The 13,581-nt window shown below is 39.9% G+C and overlaps 2 protein-coding genes across 2 annotated transcripts; one reads left to right on the top strand and one right to left on the bottom strand.

Moving 5' to 3' along the window:
• Positions 1-2,635: 2,635 nt before the first annotated feature.
• On the top strand, positions 2,636-6,062 carry c1galt1c1 (C1GALT1-specific chaperone 1). Its single transcript, XM_005467411.4, has 2 exons — positions 2,636-2,790; positions 4,438-6,062. The coding sequence occupies exon 2, from the start codon at positions 4,449-4,451 to the stop codon at positions 5,400-5,402; it is 954 nt and encodes a 317-aa protein (XP_005467468.1). The 5' UTR covers positions 2,636-2,790; positions 4,438-4,448; the 3' UTR covers positions 5,403-6,062.
• A 1,863-nt stretch (positions 6,063-7,925) lies between these two features.
• Positions 7,926-12,207, bottom strand: mcts1 (MCTS1 re-initiation and release factor). Its single transcript, XM_003445205.5, has 6 exons — positions 11,991-12,207; positions 9,491-9,643; positions 8,890-8,987; positions 8,660-8,793; positions 8,494-8,561; positions 7,926-8,400 (listed from the first exon to the last, which is right to left on the bottom strand). The coding sequence occupies exons 1-6, from the start codon at positions 11,999-12,001 to the stop codon at positions 8,319-8,321; spliced, it is 546 nt and encodes a 181-aa protein (XP_003445253.1). The 5' UTR covers positions 12,002-12,207; the 3' UTR covers positions 7,926-8,318.
• Positions 12,208-13,581: the final 1,374 nt, after the last annotated feature.

Genomic DNA, 13,581 nt, shown 5'->3' with positions numbered 1-13,581 from the left:
GCAAAAATAAATCAAATTATTTAGAAAAGGTTAAGAAAAAATAAAAATTTTGATCATGATGAAATCTCCACAAGACACTGTCATGACATTACTCCACACAGGCATGATCATCACCTCCAAGGCAATAAAACCCCGATAATGCTGGAGCTTACTGTAATCTGGGAAGAGGGTATGGAAGACGCAAACAAGAAGGAATATGCAAAGTACCCAGAGCTGATGAAGAAATAGCAGGCTGGAAGACTTTGAGTGAGCCGATAGAGAGTTGGCTATAGAGGTTTTGCAGGATGGTCACTCTAAGTCCTCAAGCAACCAGGAATTACAGGAAAGCCCAGAAGGTGTCTGTGAAGCCACAGAAAGCCACTAGGACACAGCTCAGGGCTTTGGTTGGGTGACCTGGGCCATGGTGTCTGATGTCAAAAGACCCGGAACACCGCATGATCCCAGGAATATCACTGAAGATGTGTCCCAGAGAGAGGATATAAAATGTTTTATGAGAAGCATCTGAGTGCTTAGCTACTCAACAGCTGAACAGCAGCAACTCTATATACATTTTCTTAATTTGGCACCTGGTTAGGGACTTTTAACTTCAAAAGCAAAACTGATCAAATGAAAATGAATGGCTGTGTTACAGCTGTTTTACAGCTAAATGTCTCTTTGAATGGAGATGGGAATCACTGAGTAAGAACATCTGTTGGATTAGGAAAGCAGAAATAATGAAGGGATTTACACGTTATTATATGTGCTCAGCACCTGATTCTTTATAATAGCAGAACCGGATATTGATTTTGCCTTTCTAGCTCTACATCTGGATTGGACGTATTAAGTTCATATGTCTTTACAATCTGTGCTGATGGTTACAAAAAGTGCTAAATCAGGTTTTGTGGGTTAAATATGTGTTTTTGTTAAAATAGTCCCTCTGTTTTTACAACCCAGTGATTAGCTTCAAGTCTTTGGGCTTTACACAGTGTCACACTCCCAAAAAGTGGTTTTCTGTGCTTACGTGAATATATTTGGGTTTCTGTTCCAGTGTCCCTGGCTTAATTCCTTTGATTCCTGCATGATTGTCAGAGTAATAACTTTCTCTTTTCTGCTGCTGTGTTTTGGTTCATCATTTCATTGTTACAGTATGCTGAGTTTTAGTTTTATTGTTATGTTTTCTATCTGGTGATTCCACAGCTGAGTGGTTATCACGTTCGTCTGGTGTACAAAAAGTCCCTGGTTTGCACCTGGGAGGAAACACAAGCAGACACACTCTTAGTGAAGGTGCCAAAACTGGATAAATGGGAGGGTTGCATAAATTCTATGCCAGTTTAAATATGTACATTGTCCATTGTGGTGTCCCCTTGGGGAGGAAAAGTGCAGCAAGTGACAGCACCTACCTCATTTCTAGTTCCTCTATACTTTAACTAGTCATGAAGTTTATATAATTTATCATTCTAGAGGTCTTAAATATTTGGTGTTTATTTAGCTTCAGTTTCTAGTTTAAGTTATTTTCTTGTGTGTTTAGTTCCCCCAGAGTTTCTCCAATTGTTTCTTCCTCAGTCTCAAGCTTCTGTTTTATATCTTTCTCCTCCAGTGTTCGTTTGTCTTATGTTAATGTGCGTCATAAGCAATATTAAAGATGACTGAAGCAGAAGGAACAATGGAATAAAAGGAAGCAAAGGGGGCACCTATGTTAGTCTTTAACAAAAGCAAAAGGACACTGGTGCAAAGTTCACCCGTGTCATGTTGTTCCTTCTCTTCCTTTTCTGCAGCTCTTCTCAGGTTTGGGGAGGACTGTAGTCTTATCCTGCCCTTGGGTGGGGGGTGGTCCCGCTGCTTGTTTCAGCCAGCACACCAGGAAGCTATCTTATTCATTCCCTGGGATTCAATTCAAGGCCAAATGAAACCTTCACTCAGAAGTCCCACTGAACCTTAGCGCTTTTCTTCTAAACCACCTTCAGGACTTTTATTCCAGTACACTGTAGCCTACTAATATTGTATATGGACTGCTGCAAGGTGCGGTCTCAGCATGGTCTAAGTTTGGATCCTGCAGCTGTGGATGTGATGTTCAACGCCTGTGCTTTCCTTACAAACACCAACATGAGTTCTTGAAGCTAGCGACATCCCTAATCTTCTGTCTGGTGTAGGGTCTTCCTCATCCATATATCTTCATTTTCCTTAATACTGTCTATGTGTTCAGCTAATTAAAACACTTTTGAAGCTTCTTAAAGAAACACAATTTTGCTGTAGTTGCATGCCTCATCTCTCTATTGAATTTTCATAACATTGTAGGATAAGTTTGCAGAGACTGCCTAATGCTACAAGCATGCAGCTACCTCTCTTTACACATTATGGCCCTGATTTAACTCCATATTTACACCCAGTAAAGAAATAGTAAGATAACCCCCACTTTTTATACGGTATGCCATTGACATCAGCTTCCTTTTTTGTGCTATTCTCAATATCAGTCATTGGTATTGATACTATAAGTATTTAATCTGCCCACGTCTGCTACTGGGGTTTTGAATTAAGTTCAAAATTGCCGCTATTTGCATACTGGGGTCTCGTATCACCATGGGCTATCAGCCACCAAAGAAGAAGACGAGCGTGACACGCGTAGTGAATAACCAGTAGGTGGCAGTGTCACGCAGCTGTAGCGTCTAGTCTGCTTTATTGAGGTCGTAGAAGAAGAACAGTTGGCTCTATTGCTGGCTGACGTTTGTAGTCATTCCAAACAGGACAGCTGGCTGAAGAAAGACGGGATAAACAGGAGGACAACAGGAGGCACGACAGTAGTAACGCTTCTAGGTACAGTAAATTCCTTCTGCTTCTTGTACTGGTGGTTCTGGAAAAAACCCCGAGTGAGCCTCGTAGTGTAAGAGTAAGAAGGCAGGGAGCTAACAGCTAACAGTTGGTTCCCAGTGCTGATATAAAGTTATCGACGTTGAATCAGCGCTTTAGGATAATTTTGCGCAATTTGACAACAACACTGCTAGCCTGTTGGGTGTTTGTCGTATGTCTCGAAGTATTTCTAAACAAATATGATGGGGTTTTTTATTCTTTTTATTATTAATTTATAAATAACCTGATGTAAAGCTGAGAGTCTCTATGTAGTGAAGACACGTCAAACTAGAAGTGCAAGCTGATTGCGTCAAAACATGTGATTGACAAGCCTTTATGACAGAGTTGATTAGGTCTTTCCTTCATACGATGCAAAAAAAAAAAGCACAAATGTTTTTACCTGGGAATTTGGTTTTGCATTGATGTGTGGGAGGAAATTTCAGTTTAGCAAAGGGCTTTGGTCATCATTTTCTGACATTTAATATAAAATAATTAAAGCCATTCATCAACCAAAAAGTCAGGCCAAGTAAGAATTTACTGTTTGCCTGTCTTTAGTGTGAATTAACGTTTGATGTATTTTGGTTTTTGCAAAATTAGCCATTTTACACTGGCCACTGGTGTAGATTATTTTTATTACTGTTGCCTCCTCACAAGGTGACTTAGTTTAAAGAACACTGAAAGGTCATCATTTATAAAGCAAGCAAAATACAACTTTTAATAGTCATATTATTCATACTAGTCCCATCATCAAGTCTCCCTATACCTATATTGATTCCTGTGTTATAATGTCTGAGACTGAACATAATTTAAAATCTAAGTAGAAAAAAAAAAGGCTCAAACGTGATTTTATGTGGGCAAAAGCTTCATTCCAGCATTCCTTAGAGGCAGACATATGAATGAATGGCCAGCAAATGCTCCCATTCCTTTAAATAACTTGTAATATAATACCATACCACGTCTATTCAAATAGACACAAAGAGGAGAAGAACAGTACTATTGATTTCAACAATAGATTTAATTCAATAGGATAGTCATTTCAAGGTTGAGTCCAAAGTGATCCCTATGTGGCTTTTTTTTTTTTTTTTTTTTTTTTTTTAAACAGTTATGAGTATATTTTCAGATATATACTCATTTATTTAAGTTTGTTTTCCCCACAATTTGTGCCACATTCAGTATGGTTTTTCTACAAACACCAAAAAGGCATCAGAAGTTTTATTATTATCCAGGTGAAGCTCAAATTAATTAAATGAAAGCTGTTCAGCTCACTTGTTTTGTCTGCTGAACAATTAAAAACCTAGTTAGCATCACAGATGGCTAAAATAGATTTAATACTTATCCCAAAAGTTGAGAAATCCTCATTACTACAGCTAAAAAATTAAACACAATCTACAGCCTATTCAAATAGGCCTTTGGCAGTGACTACTCAAACAAGCACAATTAATATTTAAAGCAGTAAGTTTGTGCATTTGATTTTTTTTTTTTTTTTTTTTTTTTAAAGAGTCTGCTTTATGCTTTAAACCTTCCTTTAAAAAAATGGTTAAAAATATTTGTACCACAGCCCTTGGGTTTTAGGATAATATTGAAACCTAGTAATGAATTTTCTTACTCCTCCAGTGTCTGCCATCATGTTGTCTGATGGATGCTCATTCATGAAGGGGATGCTATTGGGAGGCGTCTTCTGCTTGGTGCTGTCACTCCTGGGCAGCTTTAATTTCAGCCCTGAGTCCTCGACAGAAGATCACCATCATCACCATGTTTACGCTCCCACTAAAGACGAGCTGAAACGCCTCTCTGACAGTCGAGTGGAGGAGTTGAAGAATCAAGTGCGGGTCTACTGCATCATCATGGTACAGCCCAAGACTCTTGTGTACTGGGCCACCGTTTTGGACACTTGGAGCAAACACTGTGACAATGCTGTGTTTTACACCTCAGAGAGCTCCAAGGCACTTGAAGCGGTAGACCTGAATGAAAAAGATGACTGGGCGAGGTTGCGCAAAGCTCTCATCCATGCGTATGAGAATGCCGGGGACCTGCGCTGGTTCTTTGTGGCCCAACCCACCACATTCGCCATCATTGAGAATCTGAAATATCTCATTCTCGCAAAGGATCCCAATGAACCTTTCTACCTGGGAAATGCTGTCAAGTCAGGAGAGCTCGAGTATGTGGAGTATAGCAGTGGGATTGTACTAAGCTATGAAGCTCTGAAAAGGCTGATGACCATGTTCAAAGATGAAAGCCAATGTCCTGAAAGAACCCACACGCTGTGGACGATGGGTGAAGACAAGCAGCTGGCATTGTGCCTGAAATATGCCGGTGTGTTTGCGGAAAATGGCGAAGATAGACATGGCAAGGGCCTGTTCAACAAGCAGAATGTGGTCAGCATGGTAAAACAGAGCATGCAGGACAATCCCACTGATGTAGTGGAGGGCTGTTGCCCTGACATGGCGGTCACGTACGGCGAGATGTCCCCAAATCAGATGCACGTCATGATGTTTGGAGTTTACAGACTTCGTCCTTATGGGCACGACTTTCATGATTGGATAACGTTTTATCCCCCTAAAGATTCGGACAACGATTAGAGCTTCAGTTCTTCAAGCTTTATGTGGTATTTTAACTGTGGTGCTTCTATGACGGAACACTTAACTTTGGGGAGATGTTTTTTCTAAAGCTGTTTATAAAACTGGATCCTGGGTAGGATGAACCTTTTTCTGTAAATTTGTACCTTTTGCACTTGGCACAATCAGTAGCCCATTCCTTTACTGCGTGATCAAATAGGAGTTTCATCCTTAGAAGGCAGATCAAGACAGGTAACATATCAAAAATGTGTCCTCTCCATAGCTTAGTTACCGTTGTATGGTTATGTATTTTTAATGTCTTCTTTCTGGTCTTAAAGGTATGAAGTAATGAGAGTTTAATTATTTAACTCTTTAGAAGTGAACTTTTTTTTTTTTTTTAATGAATCACCTTTCTAATTTAAAGATTGTGTTGGAGCACCAATAATCAGTATTGAGCCAATTATTGTGCAGTCCAGCTCTAAGTTTACTACACTTTTTTCTTCTTCTTTGGCAATGTTATACTTGGTTATCTCACCATATGAAGACATTGTAAATAAACAAATTAAAGCCTATCTTGGTGTTAAAACAAATTTCTTTTAAAATCACATGGTAGTCAAGGTGAATGGATAAGGTGACTTTTGTATAATAAAAACAAAATAAAAAATAATTATTAGACAAACTTAATATGAATTTGTTGTGTTGAATGGACCAGCAAAGATTTGTGGGAATGGGAATCAACACACTCAGGTCCCTGATACTCAGCCCTGATTGCGCCTGACCTCAGTGCCTGCAACCACACTTTGTGGGCCCCCGGGACAAATGATCCATGTTATTTCTTCTGGGTTTTATCTTGCTACGCCTCACAAATCCTGACAGGTCTGGCTAAACTGGCATTTGTTTTTATTGCTCTTACTCTGGTTTCCCCTTAGTTTGCTCTGGGAAACCTTACCAGGGGTTATCTCTCCTGACAACACAAACTCCTGGATCACAGGGACATGCAAACCACCTGGTGACTTGAATGCGACCAAAGTGAGTTTACTTTGTAGGGTTGCTGTGCTCAGCATTGGGGATATGAGGAGCCCAGAGTAGAGGTGCTGCTCCCTCATGTCAAAAGCAGTCATTTGTGGTGATATGGGCATCTGATCCGAATGCTTCCTTTTGGAAGTTTTCCAGGTACCCTATACTGGAGATAGATGAAAAACCTGTTTGAGAAGTTATATGTGCATGGGAGCAACTGGAAAGTGTTGGTAGTTAGATGCCAGCACTGGATGGATTGAAGTAGAGCATATGTTAAATTGAACTTTATAGTTTTTTTTTTTTAAACTTCTTTTTTATTAGATCTATTAAAGTAGCACTTATTGCAGGGCTGTAAACAACATCAGTTCTAAGTGGATATTTGAAGGTTATTTAACCTGTCATATAGATCTGGCAAGGTTCATGCAATAAAGAGAGGCAGAATAACAGGTCTAACGTCTGTGCACACTGACACGCCTTTGCTCAATATGTAAATATGTTCACATCCTGTACCCTGAGGTGACAAACTGGATCATTAAATGCTGCTTTATGAAAAGGTGAGTTTCTCCAAAGATTTCTGAATTGGTTAATAAGAAATTGTGGTCTGATCTTTAGCAGAGTCCCAGTAATAGAAAATAAAGACAATAGAAATAACATATAATTAGTTCCAATTTGTCTTTCTTTATTGTGAATGCTTCCAATGCTGTAATGGTTAACACGAAAGTGCTGCTGGTTCAGTTCCAGGAAATCAAATAAATGCAAATCCCCTTTAAGGGTTGTGTCAGCAAGGTCATCTGGTGTAAAACTGCCAAACCAAATGTGGTGCTACCTGCTGTGGTGACTCCTTGCCACAAGGAAGCAACTGAAAGTAGCTAATTTCAATATTTTTGTTGAGCAAATTTGTTTTTTAAAACGCTCTCAGTGCAGGCTGGGAAAGGTAAGAATCTCTAATCACTTCTCCCAATGCTACTTGGATTCAGGCATTACAGTGAAGTAGATATAGGATTTGTGCCCTGTCGTGGTGCCAATCCATAAAACTAAAGACCGCACTCACGAAGTCTGGTTTATGTGAACCATTCTTCAATCACAACTGTTGCATGACTTTGTTCTAGAGTTGGAAAAATCTGTCTTTATGTTAGTGGAAGAACACCAAAGAGGAAGACCTCATACCAGCTTTGAAGCACGGTGGAGGGAGCATCATAGTATGGGGCTTCCTGGTTATTTCGGGGTCTGCATGCTTAAAATGACAATGTTTATGCATATGGCAACACTCCACTATCTGATGCTCAGAGGACATTGGGTGATATAATACAATGTACAGAAGTAAACAGTACAGCTAAAGAGTTAGTACCCACAGCATTGGGAAGGAAAAAATCCCTTTTAACAGCAAGAAACCTCCATCAGAACCAGATTCAGGGTGGGGCAGCCATGTACTGTGACCAGCTGGGGGATGAGAAAAATTTTATGGAGGTTCAAGTTATTAATTTCAACTTCCTTTTCCAGCCCCCTGTTTAATAAAGACAGGAAAAGTCCAACTGTTTGTGCATTTTTAATCAGATTGTATTTGTCCGTAATTACGGCTTTAGATGAAGAGCAGACTGTATTTTTATGAGAAATCAAATCAAGAAGTCTTTATTAATTACAAAGCATTCACACAAACGTTTTCTTGCAACTGCACATCAGAGCATGTTGACATGTTCAAGTTTTGTTTAAGTGGTTCCTTTTACAATTTTTTTTTCCCGCAATACAAAATGCCAACTGAGATACACTTTAAAGCAAGCTCTTTCTTTTATTTTTGCATGACAGTGACGGTTGATTCAAAGCCTCCAGTAGATTACACAGCTAAGTCTCTAGGTGTAAACAGTTGACTGGCAGCTCATGCTTCGCTATCAGGAGCTCCGTACATCTTCCAAATGGCTGGCGTTATCATTTATATGTCTTCATGTGCCACAGTCCATCGTTCAGATAGTGGACGTTTTCAATCCCGATTCCCTTGTTGACTTTTTCTCTGTTGGCGAAACAAAAGGGTGGGTTGAGCTTGCACATTTAAGAAAAAAGAAGCAGCTGCAACTAGTGAGGGATTTACTTAGTAAAGTCTTACATGTTCTCTGTAGACATCTTCATCACGCCAACACAAAGTGCATGTTGTTTCCCCTCTGCCATGATGGCCTGAATTCACTTATTAAAGACAAACCAATGGGGGAGTTCACATAAAATAGAATAAATGCTTAAACCTAGAAGACAGAGCATCATGTCTAAAAGGATACGACAACTGTGTCAGCCTTAGCTGGGTAGAGTTTAGCACCTGGCGATGTCAACCCGGGGCACATGATGTTGGCTCCACTCAAGACAAATTTAATGGCCCCCTTGTCTACTTGCTGGTGTGGAAGAATAAAAGGATCTATGAGAAGGAAAAACAACAACAACAAAAACAGAAAGGTCAGGAGGAAATTAAAACACAGCAAGCAATAAGCCGGCATTAGAAGGTCTCACATACATTTATGTAACAGTCTGAGGGTTGGGTAGAAAGGTCCTTCTCTCTGTCTGAAGAAAAGCAGCTCTCCATTCACTGTCAGGATTTCAATGTGTTCATGGCTGCAATAAATAAACAAACAACAAATGAAGGGAAGCATCTACAAACTCAGTTCGGATTCGGAAGGTTGTGTGAAAGTAAATACAAACTGAATGCAATGATTTGGAAATCACCACAAAGAAAAGAAAACAAATGTTTCAATTGACATAGCAAGATATTCCAAAAAAAGAGTTGAGACAGGGCGATTTTTACCACTGTGTGGCATCTTCTCTTGTTTTAACAACAGTCTCTAAACGTCTGAGAACTGTGGCGACTAGCTGCTGGACTTTTGGAAGAGGAATGCTGTCCCGTTCATGTCTGATACAGAATTCTACCTCCTCAACAGTTTGGGGTTTTCTATATTCCATTGTGAATAAAATATGGGAGAATATGAGATTTTCAAGTCACTGCATTCTTTTTTTATTCCGATTTTACAAAGCATCCCAACTTTTTCACAGTTGGGTTTGTGTTCTAGAAAAAATACACCACATATAAAAATAACAGATATTAAAATGAGCAATCATACCATCTCACTATCTTCACAGGGTCCTTCTTCGGCATTATCTGATTGAGCCATGCCTCGATGTCAGGGAACTGTTCCAACAGCTGATTTTTGATACCTTTGATCACTGATGTCTTCAGCTGGATACAGTTGGACACATTTTCCTTTTCATCAAATCTGAAAGGAGAAAAAGTAACATGTTTAACTCTAGAAAAAAAACACTAACTGAGTCTTAAGTTAAAATATTTCGTCACTGTGCTGTAGCAAACATCAGGAACGTATGCAGGCATTAAAAATTAGATTTATACCTTTTAAACATGGTTTTAGAAAACAACCAATATCTCTCAACCGATGTTACACATTATTATAGATATACACCTTGTTGAATAAAATATTTGTTGTCAATGCAATAGTTGTTTTGTGATCTTTTATCTGGCAAAGATTTCACACTGATTGCCCTTCCTGACATAACCCACATTTACCCAGGTTTGGAATGGCCCCTGTGAGTGTGCTGGCTTTTGGTCCCCATAGCTGGGAGTTCTCTGGAACTAAGTGGATCATTCCAAGTCCCTGGAGTCCATCACCATAAACTAAAGACGGTACACAAGAGAACTGAAGAAGAGGCAGGAGTGGGGGGAAAAGTATTAGGGGCGATTTTTGCCAGAAGGTTCAGAGTAAGAGTGAAAGCTAACTGCTGCTTTCTATTTATCTCAGATCTTGGACACCAGAACTTGAGTGATGGCACTCCCTAGGTAGCACGTTCGTCTAGCAAGGTTGGAAAAGCACGAAAAACTGGATTTGCTTTGCTCATAAGCAAGCAAGCAACATTCATCAATACAATAACGCACAATGCTTTCTGTGGGAGGCGACTTGCACACACATGCACATTCATGGTCTGGTTAAGCTGGGCAGACACTGTGCAATTTTTTTTCAGTCGCGCGATTCAGCTCCTGCTCAAACTGTACGATTGACTCGCAGGGGTTACAAGTTCATATGTCACGATGCAGGGTCTCACACTATACGGCCCGATGCTCTGATGCGACCTGAGTGCTCACACTGTGCGTCCATAAAAATTAAAGTTATAACAGAAAATCTGTCGCTTGCTCTGCCTCTCTGTCTCTCACTCACACAGACACGCACATCACCACCATCAACTTTGCTAAAGTGCTAATGAAAAACATTGATCAGGCAGCTGTGATTGAGCAGCAATGTAAATCCAACTATTTTCACGGTTGTTGTGGTCGTGATAATTTTGTGAGGCCACATCGAAAAGGCTCGGATGAGCTTTCCAAAGTCCTACAAGTGCCTCCATCGCTTGTGTCCAGATCACACGCTGCTTTTTGGCTACTGATTGATGATCGGGAGCTGGTCGTGAGGTGTTAATCGCTTCTCGTTACCCCACGTATACTACACGATGAACGACGCACGATGAAGGCCAAATTCGGGCCGATCACCAAAACGGTCGCACGACTCAAAATGGGCCAAAACTCGCACAGTGTAAGCCCAGCATTAGTGATCCGTATAGTTTATTTAGTGAGTCACAAATGCACAACAGTGGCAGAGAGATTAAAAGTTTTACACTTTTACTACGTTCACTGCCACTATCTTGGATTGTAAACTTGAGGTTATGATGTATGGTATGCCTGGCATAGTTTGGACATGTGCAGAGTAAGGATAGTAGATAAATTGTCCAGAGGATGCTGGAGGCAGGTAGGCAGGTAGAAAGAAAACAGGAAGATCACACAGAAGGTTCATAGATTTATACTGTAAGACATGCAAAGGATTGGTGTGACACAGGAGGACGTGCTGTTTCAATCCCTAAAAGAGAGCAACTGAAAAAAAGTTGGCAACAAATGTTCTCATATGCTGATTGCACCCCAGCCCTGAACTTTTCCATGCATTCCTCACAGGACGTATGTTTCAAAATCCAAATGCAGCTATAAACAGTCTTAAACCTATTATCCCCCTAGTACACAGCATGAAAAGAGAGCAGATAAAAGTGAGCAAGGAAGCGTCCTGCTTGGCCTGTTTACTTCAACGACTTACACCTGATTTTATCATATAAAGTAATTGTACCTCGATCTGTCCATCCATCCATCTCCCTCGTCGCCAATATGTGTAAGCTCAAATAACATTTTTCGACTTAAATCTGCTTAAATTTATTAATATAATGGTCAGGGATATTTTCAAAACACTTCTAGTTTCAGTATTTGAAATGTCACTTTTCACGTTCTTTCAGTACACAGCGACAAGTAGGACCTGTTAGTAATTCAATCAGCTCAGTCATAAGAGGCAAACCAATATGCGTCTGCATATTTTCAGACATCAAACAGCACCCTTAAACAACCTTTATTTTCTGTTAGTCCGCCGCAGCCTAAAATTTATATCGACAACAAAATATATCATATATTATCATAAGTTGAGCCTGTTTGTCTTATTAGCTGAGCCCACTTAAAAATTCGAGGATGCTAATCAGTGAGCTAGCTGTTGCTAACTACAACACTTAAAATAACCAATAACGTACTTTTTAAACATCGTCGTTGGTCGTCGTTACAGCGTTCCTCGAGTGGGTCAAATTGTGTCACGGTGTCTGCTTTAGACTACGATCAGAAAAATAAGATATAAGTCACAAAAACATCTATCAAGTAAAGCTAATGCAACCCCACGCCTGCTCAGCAGTGGAGGGCCAGCGGTGTGTGGGTTGCGCCACTTTGCGACAGTTTTCACGTCACACGGCAAGTCAGGTCAAAAGGCGCGTCATCCTGTTACCTAGGTAATATTCGTAACATAACCGTTTCTCTTATCACGTCAAAGTCCCGATATTTTTATTTTAAACAGTTTAACCAGGAATACGTGTGAAATTTTGCTTGTGTTTCCTTGGTGACAGAGCAGCTTTAGTAAGTCACATTAATAACTTCAATGTATGTAAAAAAATATATATTTTTTTAAATTTTATTTTATGTTTTTTACAGTTGTGTCACTGCCCTCTCCACTAACCACCTCTAACGTCATAAGAATATAAACTTAGTATATTGTGGAAAATAATATAATTTTAAAGAGTACTACAAAGTATATGAGAAGATGTGAGAAAAAAACTGAAGACTATTAGAAAATATTTTTATGGAGCGCAACAGGAAAAAATGCACTAGGGGTTGTGAAGCTGTGTCGTCTTTGTTCACTTAGAAGTACATTATTAGGGAATGTACAGAATGGACTTTTCTGCAACTGTTTTGATTTTCATAAAGAGCATAACTACACTGGTGAAAAACAATAGGGATACAAATAGAGAAAAAAAAAATTTCTGTTCTCAAACTGATCTCCCTATTGGAGCTCAGTCTGGGGGGAGTTATTTTTTTTCTCCTTATCTTTCCTCATGTTGTGCTTTTCCATATTATACCCGTCTGACCTGTCTTCCCCATGTGATGTTTGTGTAATGTATGTATGGTCGGAAGGGTAAGACGGCGCTGGCACGGCTGGCAGCCTTAACCCAATTTCCCTCGGGATGAATAAAGTATGATCAATCAATCAATCAAAATAAGTAAGAAACATTTTTTAAAAAATGAGTATGTGTATAGTTTTAACAACACCTATAAAAGCATGTAAAAACGTTGTACCAGGCAGAGGAGGCCAAAGTCTCTCTGAGACTTTCAAGTTCTAATAAAATGTACTTCCTTTAAAATATTGCTGAAGTGTTTTGTTTTTTCCACATACTCAATGGTGTACTGTTTGAGTGCTGCAGTAAAGGTAACACGCCAATAGGCTAGGACCGCCACTGGGTGTGAAAACAGGTGTAGGTCGCAATCAGCCAAGGTTTCAGGTGAGCTCATTGTGAAACCTAGCCCCACCCTATCATGTGATTTCCTGAGGTCAGATGGCCCAGGATGTGAGTGGGCGTTAAGGTCTCTCCAATGTAGAGGTCTGAGCATTCCTCGCTACACTGTACAGCATACACTACATTGTTAAGTTTGTGTTTAGGAGTTGTCTTTGGGATGAACCAGTTTCTTCTCTGAGTGTGTTGCTGGGTCTGAAATGCACTGGGATGTCGTGCTTGGAGAAAACTCTCCTGAGCTTCTCTGATACACCGGCTACATAGGGGATGACAATGTTGCTGCGTT

The sequence above is a fragment of the Oreochromis niloticus genome, linkage group LG2, assembly GCF_001858045.2.
Source record: "Oreochromis niloticus isolate F11D_XX linkage group LG2, O_niloticus_UMD_NMBU, whole genome shotgun sequence".
Taxonomy (NCBI): domain Eukaryota; kingdom Metazoa; phylum Chordata; class Actinopteri; order Cichliformes; family Cichlidae; genus Oreochromis; species Oreochromis niloticus.
Note: the sequence above shows the minus strand (reverse complement) of the source record. Positions and strands in the feature narration are given on the sequence as shown.